At 35.0% G+C, this 19,091-nt stretch overlaps 1 protein-coding gene across 3 annotated transcripts; it reads left to right on the forward strand.

The window, feature by feature from the left end:
• The first annotated feature begins 1,945 nt into the window (after positions 1 to 1,945).
• On the forward strand, positions 1,946 to 18,630 carry LOC110725956 (chloride channel protein CLC-d). Of its 3 annotated transcripts, XM_021905432.1 has the most exons (23): positions 1,946 to 2,466; positions 2,547 to 2,619; positions 6,611 to 6,832; positions 6,925 to 6,971; positions 7,083 to 7,181; positions 8,755 to 8,829; positions 9,708 to 9,796; positions 9,932 to 10,072; positions 10,160 to 10,230; positions 10,331 to 10,410; positions 10,544 to 10,681; positions 13,602 to 13,661; positions 13,755 to 13,829; positions 15,254 to 15,405; positions 16,220 to 16,355; positions 16,477 to 16,608; positions 16,717 to 16,794; positions 16,876 to 16,931; positions 17,033 to 17,119; positions 17,193 to 17,349; positions 17,440 to 17,541; positions 17,625 to 17,668; positions 18,320 to 18,630. In XM_021905432.1, the coding sequence occupies exons 1-23, from the start codon at positions 2,290 to 2,292 to the stop codon at positions 18,405 to 18,407; spliced, it is 2,379 nt and encodes a 792-aa protein (XP_021761124.1). In that variant the 5' UTR covers positions 1,946 to 2,289; the 3' UTR covers positions 18,408 to 18,630. The 3 variants fall into 3 exon arrangements, with proteins under 3 accessions (XP_021761124.1, XP_021761122.1, XP_021761123.1); XM_021905430.1 differs by having other exon boundaries at positions 9,932 to 10,230; XM_021905431.1 differs by having other exon boundaries at positions 9,932 to 10,230; positions 17,625 to 17,663.
• Positions 18,631 to 19,091: the final 461 nt, after the last annotated feature.

The following is a 19,091-nucleotide window of genomic DNA, read 5'->3' on the forward strand; positions in this document are numbered from 1 at the left end:
AGTTAGGGTGTTCGACCACCCCCAGTATAAAGAAGAGATGAGACGATGTCGCGCCTGTGTAGTCACGTGCCCCCAGTCATGAGACACGTGTACTCATCTTGTGGACAAAACTGCTGAGAGAGTTGCTGACTTTCTTCCCTCTCACTAGATTTGGATATATGCCTCCAATCCTGAGACATGTATTTCTATCTTGTGGTCATCCAGCTCGAATACCGGACCATTTCTGCTCGAATACAGAAAACCCCTTTTCATCTTTTTACTTTGTTAAAGTCAGGCTAAAGTTTTAATGACATATCGATAGACATTAGACCAACGATGACATGATTGAGAGGAAATATTCCCCTTTTATCCTTTTAAAACCAATCTCTTCTCATGACTTGACATCACCCAGAACACCTTTACTTGTAAAAGCGTTCTACAATTGCAAAGGATCAATCTAGATTCTTTAGCGCATTAAGACTAGAAAAAAACTTTTTCTAGCCTTAATAGCTACTTGTTTCGAACACTTAGCGAACCAAGGATTGTTTTGACATCCTTAAACATTACTGGAAGATTCTCTATCCTTGGAGAACTTCGCAGAATGAGTCTCGGATTTATTTCCTTGACTAATTTGATCATCGTCTATTCTAGACTCGATCAAAGTGGGGGCTAACTGTAGACATCTACTATTGGCCTCCTGTCCCGAAAAGAAGTGCAATGACGATAAATAAAACCATCTTCGTGTTGGATCAAAGTGAAGAATACTTATAGAGAACTGATTAAGCCACAAAACACAAAAGATAAGCCCAAATTAAAGATAAAAGCCAAAACAAAGGTCCAATTAACTAAACCCGATCATAGTTAGGCTTAAGCCCATGCTTAAAACCCAATAATGACGGATTTACGAGCATACTAGTGAACTTGTGCAACTTAGCCCCTCTTGTCCTAAACACTCACCCCTTTTGATATTTTGTTACTACGGTGGAGGTTCCCCAACAAGAAGGAGTCCATAAGTATTCTAGACGGAGATCTAGCAAAGAGAAGTGGTAAATTCCCGAGCACTTAGTTAAATCACATTTATTTTCTTGTTTAAAAGAACCTTAATTAATTAATTAGTGTTGTTTGATCACCTTTAAAATAATTAATTAATCAATTCCACATAGTATCTTGCATTAAATAAAGATTAGTTTTGCAACAATTAAAACAATTAATAGCCAATCACAACTTCTGAGCTATAAACATACAACAACATATTAAATTCATCACCATTCAGCTATTAACAACTTCTGAGCTATAAACAGCAAAATATGCAGCTTCTGCAACGCATGCAAAATTGAATCACATAATAACAAAAATTCATTGTACAAATTAAAAGTAGAGTATACATACCGTTAACCCACAATTACTAAAACAATTGCGATGATAAACAACACGACTATTTAACAATACCAATTCAACAAACTAAATGTCAAACTTACCAACAAGATAAGCCTCGAAATCGCGACAACTAGTTGCAATTCAACAATGCAGCGGCGACTTGTACCAGAATCTCGATTGATTGCTCCACCACCGCAGTTCAATTTTCCTCACCCCTAGTTCCAATTCGCTCCCCGGTCAATTTTCCCCAAATCAATTTTCTTGAATTTTAGTTTCTCGCTCATAGGGTTTCGTTAGTCTACCATTAGTGAGACCATTAGTCAAGATCCTGACGAAAGTTTACAAGTTCATCACTGTAATGTTCGATAATTACCAAAAAAACCCCTCATTAAATTGATTTAGGACAATTTTACCCCCCAGAAACGATATAAGTTTTCCAATGTGATAAATTTGTAGTTACACTATACCAATATACAACCTTTTTCCTTTTAATTTTGCATATACTTTGCTTTTTACTGTTTACCGGGCCCTACCCGGTTGGTAGACAGCATCGTTCGGTTGAATTTGCATTTGCAAATGCATATTGAAACTTCATTCATACTTCCTCATTGGCAATGCTCTTTAACGAAGCAACAAAAGAAAAAGGACAGTCCAACCACATACCGAGGAGACCGAGAATTCGCTTCCCTATTTCGACAAACCTCTGCTTCTGCTCTCGATTTCTCTCTCATAATTACACTTTCATGCATCCTTACTTCAATTCCTAAATTGCGAATCTAATTCGATTATCTAACTATATTCGCTCTTTCGATCTCTGATCTCCTCACTTCAATGCTAAATTAGGGATCAATTATCCCCCAAAATTAATTTTTTCTCAATTTTGAAGAAGAAAGCTGGAATTTTAGGGTTTTAGATTGATCTAAATCAAAGGAAATGTTGTCGAATCATATCCAAAACAGTATGGAAACTGCAAGATTGGTGTGGTCTCAGTTGCCAAATTCAGAGGAAGGAGAATTTGATGAAGTTGGAATTACTAAGAAGAATGATCTTAATGGTGTCGAAAGCCTTGATTATGAAGTTATAGAAAATTATGCTTATCGAGAAGAACAGGTTCAATTCTCACTTTATCTGGATCTCATTATCTAATTAATTTGATTGCATTTTTTTAATTTCTTTTTATGATTTTGTAGGAAACGAGGGGGAAACTGTTTGCAAGTTATCAAGTGTCTTTGAAGTGGTTCCTCGCGCTATTGATCGGCGTTGGTGAGTTTTTTATTTTCATTACAATGTTTATTTCGCATTCGCAGCATTGATGTCATGGCTTGCTCAATTTGTTGAAATTCAATCATTTAATTCGAATCTTTCGATGCTTGTTTATGTTTCCAGATCAGGTTAGTTTGAGCTTTAGCTTCTACTTGCATGTTGCTTAGGTTGGTTTACTGACTCGTTGAGATGCTCTTGAACAAGCCGTAAGATGGTTTATGCATAGTCAATAGATTGTATACTCGTACTTGTTTTGTTATTGCCAACCAAAGTTGCCTGATTTACACACAACTTCGTCGGTTCGTCCTTCCCCTCCATAAATCACATTTAGATGTGTGCATGTTCAATAATTATTTATTGGCTTACTTATGGTTTGTAAAATGAGATTCACTAATATTTGTCAACCTTAAGTTATGTGATTGTAGACTCGCAGAATGTATAGACTCCATGACCTTCTAATCACTTCTACTGTGATACTGTGAGCATGGAATTTGGAACTATTGATTGCAGTGGAGAACCTTCAGCAACTCTAGGCAACCAACAATATTACAAGCACTTAAAATCCTATATCATGGCTTTTAGAATCATGACTTAGCAGTTAGCACAATACTTTGAAATTAAAACATTCATGTTTTTGTTGCTCACTTACAATTTCAGATGATGTTAGTTAATCTTAGCTCTGAAAGAGGGTTACATTAATGTTTACATTTCAATTATTTCCTAGGTCAAAGTAATTACTTTTTAAAATTTTTGTACATGTTTTTCCTCATACGTACTTTTCATGTAACTATCCCTCTTTATTAAAATATTTGCAAACTCCCAATGCAACCATTCCTATTTACAAAAATATTTAACTACTCTAGCTATTCCAAATGTAAATATTCCTATTTTCAAAGTTAATTTAATGCCTTAATGTTTGATATATTTGATATCTAATCATTGCTTTTCACTATCTTATTTTTCTTATTAATCGTGTAAAACCACAAAATGTGACCTTCTTTTAGGGAGGGAGTACTTGTTTATAGCTTAAGTTGGTTCTTTGACTTGCTTCAACCGGTTATATAGGACTTCCCTCGTTTCCTGAAACTCTTTGCACTATTCATGTGTCAAAATTTACCAATTTATTTATTTATTTACTTATATACAAAAACAAACAACAAATGTTAATACAAAAATGTTGTTGGACTATTCTCAATGCACACTCTCATTTATTTTTTTTATTTTTTTTTGTGTGTTTTTGAATGAATAGTAATTAAAGATATTAATGGGTTAATATATTGATTTATTTATTAATTTTGAATGAATAATTATTGAAAATATTACAGAGGGAGGGAAGGAAGGAGGGAGGGAGAGGGAGAGAGGGAGGGATTAATGAAGATGTTAAAGAAGTTTGGGATTACTGAAGATGTTAAAGAAGTTTGTGTGGAATGGTTGTTTTGATGAGGCTTCACTTAAGCAAGATCATTTTGAAATTCAATTAGTGCGCATTAAGATTTTGTTGTATGAATACATGGATTTTAGACTTTTCGAATCATCGTAAACGAGCAGGTCAGAAGGCTACAATACAAATGAGAAAACTATATACTTAAATCACTTATATGTGATTTAAAGGAAACCGATTCAATACTATAGATGGAACTACACAATCTACTGTTTGTAACGAATTTATTTTATTACATTATGCACACTTTGAAAAATAATAAATTATTTTAGCTTTTGTATAAGTATTAATTATCCTAAAATAATCAGAGTCTTAAAAATAACAAGATTAATTACAAAACACTTTAAAGAAGACAAACCCGTGACGTGAGGTCTTTTAAATGCTTCATGCCTAGACAAACCTATTTACATCCTTGGGTGCAAGGACCGAACGTTGGAAATAACAAGAATACATCAAATTCTCTATTGTATTTAACTTATTATACTATGGGTAGACATTACTTTGAATCTTGTAAGCATGTGCAAACTAGGATTTGTTATCTAACATATTTAACATGATCCAAATAACCATTGTGAAATCATTTTAGATCAACCAAGTTGCCACTAAAGAAAGATCATTAAGTTAAAAATGTATTGCAAATTGTCAATAAGGTCATTAGGGCGAAAAAAGCAATATGAACAAGATGTGAACCATGAGATTAAGTTTGGGTGAATCAAATAGGGAGTTACAAGTGGATATTCTATAAAAAGAGCAAAATTTTGTCGTTAGTGTGTGTGCATTTTTAGAACTGGATTATAAAATTGAGTTTTGTATGCTTATTGTTTTAGTTGGAGTATTGGTAATATGTACTTCTATTCTTTTTTTAGGCGCAACGCTTGTGGTTTTGCACTATTCACACACACTGACTCAGTGATTTATACAATATAATCACGTGGGGTCTTGTTAAATTTGTTTCGATAATATATGGGCTTGAATGTTGGTTTTTCGAAAAGACCATTCGACCATGTTTCCTTCTTTTGACACTCATGAGCCTTAACACTTTTCGTGGACCAAACTTGAGTAATCAGATTCTGGTTCTTTATGGGCTTGATTGTTAGTTTTCTGAAAGGACTATTCGATTGTTAGAAAGATGGGAGTAGCAAAGACGTGTATGAGATGGATGTGTGTACACCTTAAGGGATATAATTAGCAATGAAGATATTTGGTGGAAGGTTGTAGTTGTCGATAGGTAAAATAAGGGAGAACCAATTATGTTGGTTTATGTGAAATGAATACTAAAAGAAACACCATTGAAGAAAGTCAAAAGGTGGGATCATGAGAGTCTTAGAAATGGTCGAGGGAGACCTAAGATGATTTGGAGGAAAGGAGTTAAAGTTGATATGAAGAAATTGGGTTTAAAGGAGCGGACTTGAGAGAAGGGATTGGAGGGAGAGGATCATGGTTGACCACTACTGGAGATGAAATCTTGGTTGTGTTGGTTTATATAGCTGACCAATCTTTGGGATTAAGGTTTTGACATTGTTGTTTTTTTTGTTATAAGATTTTTTTTTTTTTTTTTTTTTTTTCCCCTTGAGTAAATGATAATCAAGTTATTTGTTGATGGATCATATGCTGTGCCCTTGCGGTTACTACTATAGTAGTATTTTATGTAGATGTTGCTAAATCATTAATAGGAAGATAGATGAGAAGTACTCATTAGATAATGAGAAGATGAGGACAAGTCATTAAGGATAACAATGGATTGTAATTGAAAGATAACCATTTGATACTCCTTCTGGTCCTAAACTGCCCTAAACCTCATTGTTACTTTTTTAAAAAGCAAGTGTGAATTTGTGCACATAGGTGGGCACAAATATTTATGTTAAGAGATAGAGAGGGTAAGTGGGGTTGCAAGTGGAAATTTTATCAATTAAGGTATGTACCAGTCTTTTAGGGACATCCATTTTTAATATCAGGGGGAGTATTTTTGGGACGAAGTGAGTAAGTTTAGGAGAGATGTGGAAAATCCCGTCAACTCGTATAATTTAATGTCTTGTCAGTTATTTTTGCGTTTTTACAAAGATTTCTTTTATGTAGAGGAATGACATGTGGACATAGAGGATTCTTGTTACAATAATTAGTGTAAATATGCTGGCTGGAATGCTGGATGCTCCTGCAAACTCTAATAAATTGATCAATAAACTGAAACTTTACATATAACGAACCCAAAATGTTTGGCAGTCAGTATTTAGCATATTGCATACCCTAATTAAACACAAATCAAATCTATTGGGAGACTAATTTTCCCTACCAATTCCTCGTAATGTCGGATACAGTCATACAAGCCAGATAAAACTGCTCCTCAGCCCTTCTATGCAAAAATCTGATTTAGATACATTGTTATTTCTTATCTTTGTTTTGACCTAGTAATCCAATATCTTATTTGTGTTTATTTTGTTTTTACATGAATTACATAATAGTGGATATTTGTTGCATATTTGAACTTCAATTTTGATGGAATATATCTCTATTGAGTTTTTGTTGATATTAACGCCTGTTTGTAATTGTCAGGCACCGGACTTGCTGCTATTTTTATAAATATCTCCATTGAAAACTTTGCTGGGTGGAAATTCGCATTGACATTTGCCATAATTCAGAAATCATATCTTGCTGGACTACTAATTTATGTGCTTTTCAATTTAGCGCTAGTTTATTCCTCTGTATATATAGTTACCCATTTTGCGCCAGCTGCAGCTGGATCTGGTATTCCAGAAATAAAAGGCTATTTGAATGGTAAGCAGTTCATATCTACCGTTTTCTACAAAATCCTACCGGCATCTCATCACGTTTTAATTAACACACAATTTTGAATGCTTTTTTTACAGGAATTGATGTCCATGGCATACTTTTATTTAGAACGCTATTTGGAAAGGTATGAAGTATCTCTTTACCATTTTCCAGTCTTTTATTCTGTTGACCAGATTTTAGATCTTCTTACCATAATCATATCATTTCTCTTCTTGTTGATTCAATTTTTTTGAAGATCTTTGGAAGCATTGGTTCAGTGGGAGGTGGATTAGCCCTCGGCAAAGAAGGTCCTCTTGTTCATATTGGTGCTTGTATAGCTTCTCTCCTAGGACAAGTATGTGTTAATACATCTATAATTGTGCCCCCTCCCCCCCCCCCTCTCTTTGTAGTACTTAGGTTTTAGGTTCTTGCCATACTTCATGCTTTGTATAATTGCATTCACCTCTGTTTGCTTGTAAGTGGGCCTGATAATCATTCTGTGGCTGGATTGGTAAGAATTTTTCATAGAACTGATGGAAGTGACTATTTTGCTGTAATTGTGAATTTTTTTTCCTCCTACAGTGCAAGGCACTTTAACTTGTAGCATCTCTCTAAATTAGGTGCAAATGAGGGGATCATATTAAATAAAATTTCCAGAATAGTGGAAACAATATTGGCAGTGGCACTGTCCAATCATATATAAGTAGTTAAAGGTCATGCAAAGAAGAGGTGTGCTCTTACCCCAAAAAAAAAAAAAACACCCATATTAGCCCCAATTGTGGGTTAAAACCAATACATTGATGAAAGGCCTTAGCTAGTATAATGGGATTATGGGAAGGGGAATGTTTAGGGGTTTAGGCTTAAGGGCTGCAGAATTGAAATTCAGAATAGTAAACTGAGTGATAAATCATCTGTCTCACGTGTCTGACACAGATATAGAGAAGAATAGTGCAAGGAGATAGGGGGAGCTTAAATATTTATACAAAATATATGGGGAAGAGGTGTTATGTGGGGGGGGGGGGGGTGTGGTCACTGATATATAGGGTCGCGATTGACTATAGGAGAAGCTTAGCTGCATGCGTGGACATCTTTATTCTCAGGCAAGTGTACAAGGGACTTGGGGCTTTAGGGCATTGATTTATTTAGTACAATTAAATGAAAGACAATAGTGGAAGGTGCGCATATGCATTGCAGTTACGGGTTAGGGTGGGGTGGCCCTCCTTAGGGTATACTGGAGATTGAAGGTGACTCATCTCATGTGTCATTGTTGGCTGCATTAGTGTATTGGGTTTTCTTGTTTTGGTATTTCGGTTCATTCCAACGTTTCTAGGGTTGGGCTAGCATTATTGAAATATTAGGATTGAATTTGAGTCATCTCTATTAACTTCGTCCTTTGTAATCATTCTATGAAAGTCGCGCCTGGGCATGAGGTGATCGAGGTCAAGTGCCTTTATTAGCTTGGGAAAGGCACACCGAAAATTAATTTTATTGTTATCAAGAGTGCCTCCCTTAATGACCCTTGCTTGCTTGTGGTTTAAAATAACCTAAATTATGACTAGATCTTTGGCTATTTTTAAAAATATGTTGGTGTCTTTTGTCATTGTTTTTCTATAAATTTTCACGAAATTGTTGAGACTATTGCATTGAGTTTTTGTTGATGGCAAAGAAAGGGTGAAAATTTATGGCTACCTCTGTTTATAACTAGGGTTTTGGACTTGTGAGATAAGGGAATTTATTTTCTTTGAGATTGAGATAATGTAGTGTACCCAATTGTTGGACTAAATTGTTCTTGCCAAATTTGGCTATATAAGCTATTATGTTGATGTTGCATTAGTTCAATCACTATTGTAGAGGTCATAATTATGTTGTGCTCAGATTTTACTTTTGAAGCCTAATATTTAACTCAAACTTTTGATGCATGATTTCAGGGTGGATCTACAAAATACCATTTAAGTTCAAGATGGCTTCAAGGTTTTAATAGCGATAGAGATCGTCGTGATCTTGTAAGTATATTGACATATAAATAACCTTTATTTCATGAACTGCGCCTTGTTTGTCTGGTCTCTACTTTTCTTTGAACCATCCAAGTAAAGTGAGCATGGTATTTTTACCATTAATTGCTTCATTCTTCTTTGTTCATGGTTATTTATAACTCTACTTGAGTGTAAATAATTCCTTAATACTTTTTCCAAATAATATTTTAGTTGCATAACTTTGTGGTCATGTGGTATACTGGTATCAAGGTTGACAATTATGGTTAGTTGTGATAAAGAGTTGGGAGATCAGATAGATACTGAGGGAGGGAGACATGGGAGGACATTAATTGGTGTTAACGAATGGGATCCTTAGTAATGATTGTTTGTAGTGGACTAGTGGTAGTTGGTTCATAATTAAACTAGTGACTATAAAACCATAGCTATATGCCATGATATAGAGAAGAAAGAAGTGGGTTACTAAACAACCAGGAGGTGGGCTTGGAAGCACCCATTAGGCATGGCTAAAAGAAAAATGACCTTAGACTTGAGAGTTGCTAAATATATGAATTAAGTTGTTTCCTGATATTTATAGGATTGGGACTAATTGATGGAAGCCTCCAAGGTGCTCTTCAAAATATATATGCCCACTAATTGAGATCTGTCTCTCTCTCTCTCTCTTATCCTAATTGACAGTGGAATTGTCTTTGCTGTTCCTGCTTCTCTAATATACTCCCTCCATTCCTTCTAGTTGTTCCTATATGGAATCATTATGTGAGACAAAAAAAGTTAAAAAGTAGAATCAACAAAAAGATCAAAGAGAGTAGTATTTAAGTTTTTATTATTTGAATTATGTGTATATTAATCATCCTTACTAATGAGTTTACTTTGTGTCATATTTTGAAAAGGTGACCTGTGGCTGTGCAGCTGGAGTTGCGGCTGCATTTAGAGCTCCTGTTGGAGGTGTATTGTTTGCACTTGAGGAGGTTACATCATGGTATAATAATCTTCTTATCTCCTGATTGCAGTCATATCCATGGTTATGTAATATTTTAGATGGTTTGCATCTCCTTTCCTGATCTCCATCTACTTATGTAGTACGTATTATTTTATTCTTGTTTTTCTCTTAAAGGTGGAGAAGTCAGCTTATGTGGCGTGTCTTTTTTACTTCTGCTGTTGTTGCGGTTGTTGTACGTACTGCAATGTCATGGTGTAAGAGTGGGAAATGTGGACACTTTGGTGCTGGTGGCTTCATAATATGGGATATTTCAGAGTTAGAACTTCAATTTCCCTCAGTTATTATTTTATCAATTCTTACTTTTGTCTGCTGGTTTCTAACCAAGCCTTTTTGTTTTTACAGTGGTCAAGAGGATTACTCATTTGCAGAACTATTGCCAATGGCAGTTATTGGGGTGATCGGTGGTCTTCTTGGTGAGTATGTGCTATTTTAACTATCCTATTTGTTCCATATTCTGTATGGGACAGGATTCCCTTTTTTTTTCATCACATGACAGCTGTTGAAATTTCGTAGGGGCGTTGTTCAACCAACTTACACGCTATATAACTTATTGGCGTCGCAATTATTTGCACAAGAAAGGGACACGCGTTAAAGTAGGTTATTGTTGATCTTTACAGTGTATTATATATTCTGTTCTGGTGATCTCCCCCCCCCCCCCCTCTATTTTTGGGTTGTAAATTACGTTGTTTTCTTGATTTCTCATTTTCATGCTCTTTTCATCAACAGATGATTGAAGTCTGCCTTATTTCAGTAATTACTTCTGCAATTTCTTTTGGGTTACCACTTCTAAGAAAATGCAGCCCCTGTCCTGCTTCAGAAGTTGGATGTCCTAATCCCCCAGGAATGTATGGGAATTATGTAAATGTAAGTACTCTTTCATCTTGTTCATTCATTGTACAGTCTTAATTCTGAAGCTTGATCCTGCTTTTTAAGCAAGTTCTTGGCATTATTATATTAAATCTATCAGGTTTACTGAATTTTACTGCAACTAAAATTTTAGAAGATTTCTATGTTGATAATTGTGTTTCTATGAGCTCAGAGTGAAATAATTAATGGTTGCTTGTCATACATATATTACCTATCATGGAGATATGATGGCTGCTTCTAGTTATTCATCTCTCTAGGTGTATTGGTGATCTAAGCATTTCTTGCTACCATGCAATTACTGCATGTGTAGCGCTTTTCTTTCTCGTTTCTTTTCTTTTCTTTTCTTTTCTTTTCTTTTCTTTTTTTAGCAAACTACCAAAGTGTTTTCTATGGTGTGTACCTGTTTTTGTATAAATAAGTGAGGGTACAACTTACAATGTCATTTTTTTTTGGAACAAGATAGCACCATAGAAAAGCCCAACCAAAAAAGTGCCTGCTTTTCCTTACTTGCTGGTATGCTGTGAATTTTGCACAAGTAAAAGTGAATTGATTGTAGACATTAGTGAGTTTTATGGGAACTATCTTTCCCATTTTCTTTTTTTGGAAGTTGTACGATCAGAAGAGGGAGAAAAGGACCTACTATCGATTCATGAGGAAAAGGATTTCCTCCATTTCATTTTGTATTCGTTATTCTACAGTTCTACTATATATGTATATCAAGAAAATATTGAAAAAGGTGAATGTGTGGAGAGGGGTTTAAAGTAACTTTCATTCTCCCTGAGGGTTGAGCAAGAACTGGGTACCTGATCAAATTCTCAGTATTTGCTATCAAATCTGCTCATGAAAACTGGAACCATAATCGAAATCCTTTGACATCTCTAGTTATTGGCATTCTATATTTAACCTAGTAAAATAACATCAGTTTTTAGTATTTACATCCCAAATTCAACGTTGTAAGTTAGATATAATTTTAATTTCGGGTTTTAGCAATTGGTTCTGTTTTGGGATTCAAACATATCTTCATACATTGGATAGCCAATTTCATGACTAAATAGAGTTCCTGATTTGGGTGCCCAAAATCGGGTTTGTAATTAATTGCCTATACCGTTGGTTATGGTTTTAAGAAGTTAGGGCTAAAACGGATCCAGATAGTTTTTGTAAAATCTACATTCTGTTAAGTTATGGAGATTTTTATGAAATTCTTGTTAGGTGCTTGATACGTCAATATTAAAGTGATGTAGATGTGTTTGATAAGGCTATACTCGTGACTACAATGCCCATATAGCTCAAATATTTTGAACGTATATGTTTATTGTCATCGGTGATATAAGAACTGCATGTTTATAATAAATGAACTAAACAATCATAATTTATGAACTGACGGTTCATATTGTTTGAACTTTAGAAATTAAATGTTCATAATCTTTGAACTAAATGTTCGTAATTTACTAATCGAATGTTGATAATTTTACTATGTGTTCATTTGGGACCATGATGAGCATCATGGTCTTGGGTGTAAATTTTACAATGTATTGGGTTATTGATGTGTATCTCTTATGATATTGTGTGCTAGCTGTTTATTGAACTTATGGCTAAAATATGTTGGAGTGCTAAATTTCATTTTGTAATTTTTTTTTTGGTTTTCGGTTGTCAAGTGTTTGTAAAGGAGTTTTGTGGTGAAATTGGGTGGTTGTGGTGGTATTTGTCATATGTTGAATCAGTGAATTGTAAGGAGTAATTAATTTGTCTAGTTTGAATCATTTAAATCACATTAGAGAGCTTAGTGATGATAAACCTCTTTAAAACACAACTCCCTGTTACCAAAGAACCAATGTATAAAAAAGCTCAAGGCGCACTGAGGCAAGAGGGGTTCTGCTGTGCCTAGGTGCGCCTCTTTGAAGTGAGGTGCAGTATATGTGCAGTTAAAAATTTTTGGCTGAAGTTTGCCTCATGTGCACCTCAAGTGCGCCTCAGGTGCGTCTCGTGCGCCTAACCCAAAGCGCGTCGGCCAGACCTAATTAAGGTGCGCTTTTTCAAACACTGCAAAGAACATACTCCATCTTCTCTTATTTTATTGGTTTCAAAGACCAAGGTGAGCTAGAGATAGAGTGTTGCAAATGGGTTTTGTGTAAGACATAGTAGGAGAGAGTGTTGCATGTGGGTTCTTTTAAGAAAGGGTTGGAAAGAGAGCGTTCCATCTTCCATATGAGATTTTGGGTTTAGGAAGTAATAAGGTTTGAACAAAAGTTTTTCAAAATAGAATTAAAGTAAGATTATGAATAGCAAAAAGAAATGGATGAAAACAGGAAGCATAACCAACTAAAGGAACAAATTGGGTATCTCTCCTCTCCATCCATGTTGGTGAAGAAGGTGAAAGAAATAACCATTTTAATATAAATATGACCCTTGAGCTGATTAAGCTATGTGTTAAAGCCTTGATAGGGAATTTGAAGAGTGTTGCATACTCATCCTACATGCCTAATGTAGCGGACCCCATGAAATTATGGTTGCAATGGAGATATGTTACAATTATAACAGTCGGTGCAGTAAGCATTCAAACTTGGGGGTTATACGATTGTTATTTGTATTTATTTATTTTTGATTTGAGTATAAGATTAAATATTAGTGCCCACACGATGTTAGTGTTGAGACTTAGGTACCCCCCGAAGTGAAAGAGTCTGAGTAACATGAGAGGATACCATCTTCAATTGATCATAGGATGTCTAAGGGTAAGGGAGCTATCATTAGGATGATTGTGCTAGTGGTGATGCATTGTGCGAGGCTAGCAGGACCTGTAAGAGATACTAGGGCTTATGTCCTGATGCAGATTGTCTCTGCATGGTATTTTTGTTCAATCATATTATTCTAAAGCCTTTGATTATATCTCATAGTTTTATATTTTTTTTTTCGTTTACAGTTTTACTGTCGCAGTGACAAGGAATACAATGATCTAGCTACCATTTTCTTCAACACACAGGTGATTTAGATAATGTGGAAGCCTTGTTATTACTTTCACCTGTTGCTTTTCTGCTCATCTAGTTTTTCCAACAGATTTTGGTTTTGCATGCAGGATGATGCTATTAGGAATTTATTTAGCGCCAAAACGATTCATGAATACAGTGCTCAGAGCTTGTTAACCTTTTTGGTATGTCTTTCTTTTTTTTTTCCTTGTTTATGTTTCCATCACCCTTGGTTTGAAGCTGTGAGCATAAGTTTTATTTTTGAGTAAGGGATTCTAATCCTCTAAGGCTCCGTTCTCCTCTACTTATTTAATCAAGTGTCAGCAGTCGTTTTTTTTTCCAGCAAATGTAAGCTAAGCAAATATTAAGCTTAGCGCTAAGTTATGCAAAAATAGGCTGGTGAAATGGAGCCTAAGCCTCGAAAAAGCAGACTTGTGTGTGGGGCATTGTTAATTTATTTTTCTGTACAATGCTTTCCCAAGTTGTTTGGTACTTTAAAACCTATTGCTTAACACGAACACTAATTTCACTCCTTCCTCTCTCTTCATAACATGAATTATATGAAAAAATTTGTAACAAAAAGCGGCATTGATCAATTATTTAAATGATAGTTTATCACCAATGCACACCCTTTGGCTCGCTCTTTATTGTTTTTTTTTTTTTTCCCCTTCATTGTTGAAGTTATTTTAGTTCCATTAAATACTAGGTGCTTGAGGTAGGTGACAAATATGGTCAGGAAACCTTTGTCCATTTGTGAATACAATGTTCTTCTTTGCTTCCTTGGTTTTTCATTGGCTGGCTATTATAACCTACACAAATAGTGTTGTTGAACTTGCATGATATTGGATGGGCATAATAATTATAATATTTATAATATGTGTGCTGTTGCAGTATCTGATAAACTTTACACTAATATTTGTTTGTTTCAAGGAGGTTCATGCATAGATAATTATTATTTTTGAAGTGTGCATTTTATTTTTGCTGTTTTACAAGATTTAGATTTTCAATCTTTATTTTTTGAAAGTAGTCTCTGCTTTGCTGCCCTCAACCACTCGAGTCTTGACATCCCACCCCCATCCTCGCTCTATGTTTAAAAATGTAGTAATATATATTTCCCAAGGGTGTGGTCAAAATGTGGTAGGGGTGTGTTTTATGCACCTGATTTTTACTTATTTGAACTTATCTAATACAAGTATAAAATTATAAACTTGTTAGACCTTATTATAACTTATTTTAGCTGTTATTCAAACTTATCCACCCCTTATTAACCCTTTATCTGAACTTATTTTTTCTTGAAATAAGTGAAAATAAGGTGAACAAAACATGCCCTAGAATTATGAATTGGGAGCCATTAACTCTTATGCCATATCCATACCTTCCTACTGGTTCCATAAAAATGATTTATAATGCTCAATTGCAATTAAAATATGTTCTTGTTGCAGGGTCTGCAGGGCTAGCACAATTTCAAATTTGTTATATGTTGTACAAATGAGATAAAAGGCAAATTAAGTTTTATTTTACTAGTAAAGATGGAAGTTAGTGTGCCTTATATCAACTTGTGCATAGTTGGCTGCTTATTGACTCTAAGTATCTTTCCCGTGCTTTGTAGGTTATGTTTTACACTTTGGCAGTGGTCACATTTGGAACAGCTGTTCCCGCTGGTCAGTTTGTTCCCGGAATAATGATAGGGTCGACTTATGGCCGTCTTGTTGGCATGTTTGTCGTCAACTTCTATAAAAAGCCAAACATAGAAGAGGGAACGTGAGTATTCATTCTGTCTTTTTTCTTCTTCGCTATATCCTGTATAAGCAACAGACAAATCGAAGTATAATTAGATTTGCTTTTAAGTGTGGAGTACCTAAAGGTCATGGCATATCTGATAAAAGGCCAATTGGTATCACCAACATTGGTTTTGGAGGAGTAAAGCTGTTTTTTTTTTTTTTTTTTTTTTTTTTTTTTTATCCCTAGGGCGAAAGCTTTTTTGAGGCCTTGGGATGGCGTTAGTGTGTTGATGTCGATTTTGTTGGATGTAACCTATCTTTTAGAGCCATCTCTTTTCATTTTCTTATTTTTACTTACTGTCTGTAAAAGTAGTAGTTTAAGAGCCATCCTTTGAACAATTACTTGATACGAACTATGGGTACACTTATGAATTAGATTCTGGTTGTGGATTTCAAGAAAGGGAAATATCTCTCTTGATTTTCTTTTGGAATTGCTTGGTTAAATTTATTTATTTATTTATTTTTTTTAATTTTCTTTCACCACTGTGCTATGGAATTCTTAAGCTTAATTAATTAGTGACCTGAGTCTCTTACCACATGGTAGTAGCACTCTGTAAATCTTACGTTCCTATTTTTCTTTAGGCAGGCTTATGTGATAACTGGGTGGATCTACTTTTGTTTACAGTTCTCAATGTTTTGGTAAGGGTGTTCATATACTTGTTGAGATCATCCATGCCAATGAACGGATGAACCTAGTACTTAATGTGATTAGTTATGTGCTTTGCAGAAATTTAGGCTGTGATCGGCTCCCTTCTTGCTGCATTTTTAACTCAATATGACTTTTATCGTTACAGATATGCTCTTCTAGGTGCTGCTTCTTTTTTAGGAGGCTCGATGCGGGTGACAGTGTCCCTTTGTGTCATCATGGTTGAAATCTCGAATAATTTGAAGTTTCTACCCCTTATCATGCTAGTTCTTCTTATATCAAAGGTATGCTCTGGGTAATTGATATATATTTTTTTTAATTATTTTGCGCATAGCTCATTTGTATGGATGGGTGTCGATGTGTCATCTTCCGTTTGAATTATTGATTTTCGGAAATGATGTGCAGGCTGTTGGTGATGCCTTCAACGATGGCTTGTATGAAGAGCAAGCTCGGTTGAAGGGTATCCCTTTGCTTGATTCGAGACCGAAATACCAGATGCGGCGGATGACTGCAAAAGATGGTTGTCGAACTCGAAAGGTCAGTTCTATAAGAAGATTCTGCCTTGTTTTTCAACTGAGAATATGTGCCATGCATATGTTTTTGGGAGTGTTGGGCTAACCTTTTGCTTTAACATTATTCTTGAAGGTTGTTAGTCTTCCTCGTGTTATCAAGGTTTCAGATGCGGTTTCTATTCTGAGATGCAACAAGCACAATGGCTTCCCTGTAAGTTGTTGAATTAGTCAATGGCTTCAGCATTTCCATGAAAATTAGCCTACTTATTCTTGTGTATGACTTGCCAATTAGGTGATAGATCACACAAGGAGTGGAGAGACGCTCATTATAGGACTGATGCTTCGGAGGTTTTCCTTGAGCACTTTTGTCCTTTATTCTATATTTTTGATTCTGTTGCGCATCTGACTTTTTGGAACTGATGTGACGTGATGTGATGTGCCCACCGCAGTCACTTTTTGGTGCTTCTTCAGTCCAAGGTGGATTTCCAACATAGCTCTTTGCCTAGTGATTCAAGAGGTGGATCCTTCCCGATAAGGTATGTAATCTGCTAAACCTTGATTTTATAGTATTGTGCAACTGGTATACTGATGGAAGCTTCCTCTTTGCAGGCATAGTAATAGTGAATTCATCAAACCAGTTTCAAGTACAGGGCTTAGCCTTGATGATATTCATCTGAGCCAGGATGATTTAGATATGTACATAGATCTCGCCCCCTTTTTGAACCCATCACCGTATATAGTCCCTGAAGATATGTCGTTGACAAAGGTAGACCACTCAAGACTTCTTAGAATTTTATTGTTTTCATGTTTCTAGTTAAATGAATTTTCACAATCTTGCATCATCTGGTTTGTTCAGGTGTATAATCTATTCCGTCAACTAGGATTAAGGCATTTATTGGTTGTCCCTAGGCCTTCACGTGTTTTAGGTCTAATATCACGAAAGGATTTGATAGTTGAGGTATGTTATTGACATATCTTTTGTCTCTTCATTATGCTGATTTACTTGAATCATGCTTAAGAAAGCTATGGTTTTAATTGCAGAGTGATGATGAGTTGGACACAGAACTCCAATCGACTAGTGTAAGGTCTCTTACTGTTGATAAGTCTTTCATGTTTATCACGGAGTAGCTCACAAATTGTGTGAAATGTGGAATAGAATACTTGTGTTTAATAAATGTTTGATAATTGATTGACCTTATTGGAAGAATTTTGTTTGAGCCACTGAGTTCACTGCTCCTCATAATTCAGTAATTCACTATCCTCCTTAAGAACGAAACTCCCTGGACTTTAGGGCTGTAATGTGCTTCTGAACTCCTTTTGACACCTGTCCTGACTTTCGCTTGTCATCTCTTCTGATGCCAAAATCTACTTGGACAATGCAGAAATTTTGATTTCTGCACAAATGTCTACATTCTCCTCATCAAGTTTCTTTCATGACACCGCATGGGAGATAGCTAGTCGGTGAGCAATGAAGTTAATATTGTCTAGTGATAAATTGAAAGAATATATCTTAGGTGGCCTAACGTGATTAAAATCAGATTCATTTTTGTATATCAGCGCAGAAAAGTTGGCCAGAAATTGAGGCTAATTGGAGTAGAGTTGAAACTTCCAAAGAAAAAAAATAGGATAGCATTACTTTCTACTGTTATAGGACTGTAAAATTTTAGGTTTGAATGGTCGCAATCTTTCTCATTTTTTGGCTCTTTTAACTTAGTACTTGTTTGTGAATTTGACAGAGCTCAATATCGTAACGGAGGCTCAGTATCAAGAAGTGTAGATGTGGAGCAACCACTTATAAATGGTGTTTTGGTGCAAAATAAATAATAGTTCTAATTCTATAATCGTGTAGGTTTTGGTATCTCCTAGCTGGAGTTCATTATCTGCATTCTTGAAACATTTTTGTTAATTCTAATTTTTTATTTTTTTTTTCCTGTACACTGGAAAATTCCAGCAAAATCACACATATTTGTGTTGCAAAGTGTAAAATTGTAAAACAGAATGACAGCTTATAGAATGAAATCATTTCGAAAGGTTAGTTTAATTTTGAGATGGAGGGACTGAGGGAGTAACTTTTCCTCCATTTTTTGAGTGCTACATTTTCGTAATTTGCAAAATATCTATTAATTAGAACCCTTGCTATGCACCGTTTTGGTTTTACAGTACAATAGTACTTTCATTATTTGTTTATTAAAAAACATATAAAACGAACTCATTGATAAAAAAAAAAAATATATAGTGTTATGTAATATTTTGTATTCTTTACTACTACACTTTTTAATTTTATTTAAGTTATTATGGTGGTGTATTATTCCCTTCCCTAAATATAAGACTTTTTTTTTTTTTTCTTTTGGAGGCAAAACACCATTTTATGAGGTAATGACACAGGAATTTTTTTATGAGGTAATGACACATGTACTTTGGGGATAATTATGGAGGATTACTTTAGTATATAATATAGATATAGTTGATATAGTTAAAAGGTTGAAATGAAAAAGAATTTAAAAAAAA

The sequence above is a fragment of the Chenopodium quinoa genome, unplaced genomic scaffold (genome assembly GCF_001683475.1).
Source record: "Chenopodium quinoa cultivar QQ74 unplaced genomic scaffold, ASM168347v1, whole genome shotgun sequence".
NCBI lineage: Eukaryota > Viridiplantae > Streptophyta > Magnoliopsida > Caryophyllales > Amaranthaceae > Chenopodium > Chenopodium quinoa.

Excerpts from the sequence above, each read along its gene's own strand:
- LOC110725956 (XM_021905430.1), top strand. The coding sequence starts at position 2,290 with ATGTTGTCGAATCATATCCAAAACAGTATGGAAACTGCAAGATTGGTG. Across the intron at positions 6,833-6,924 it reads AATAAAAGGCTATTTGAATG|GAATTGATGTCCATGGCATA; the intron begins GTAAGCAGTTCA and ends CTTTTTTTACAG. Across the intron at positions 17,120-17,192 it reads GGTGGATCCTTCCCGATAAG|GCATAGTAATAGTGAATTCA; the intron begins GTATGTAATCTG and ends TCCTCTTTGCAG.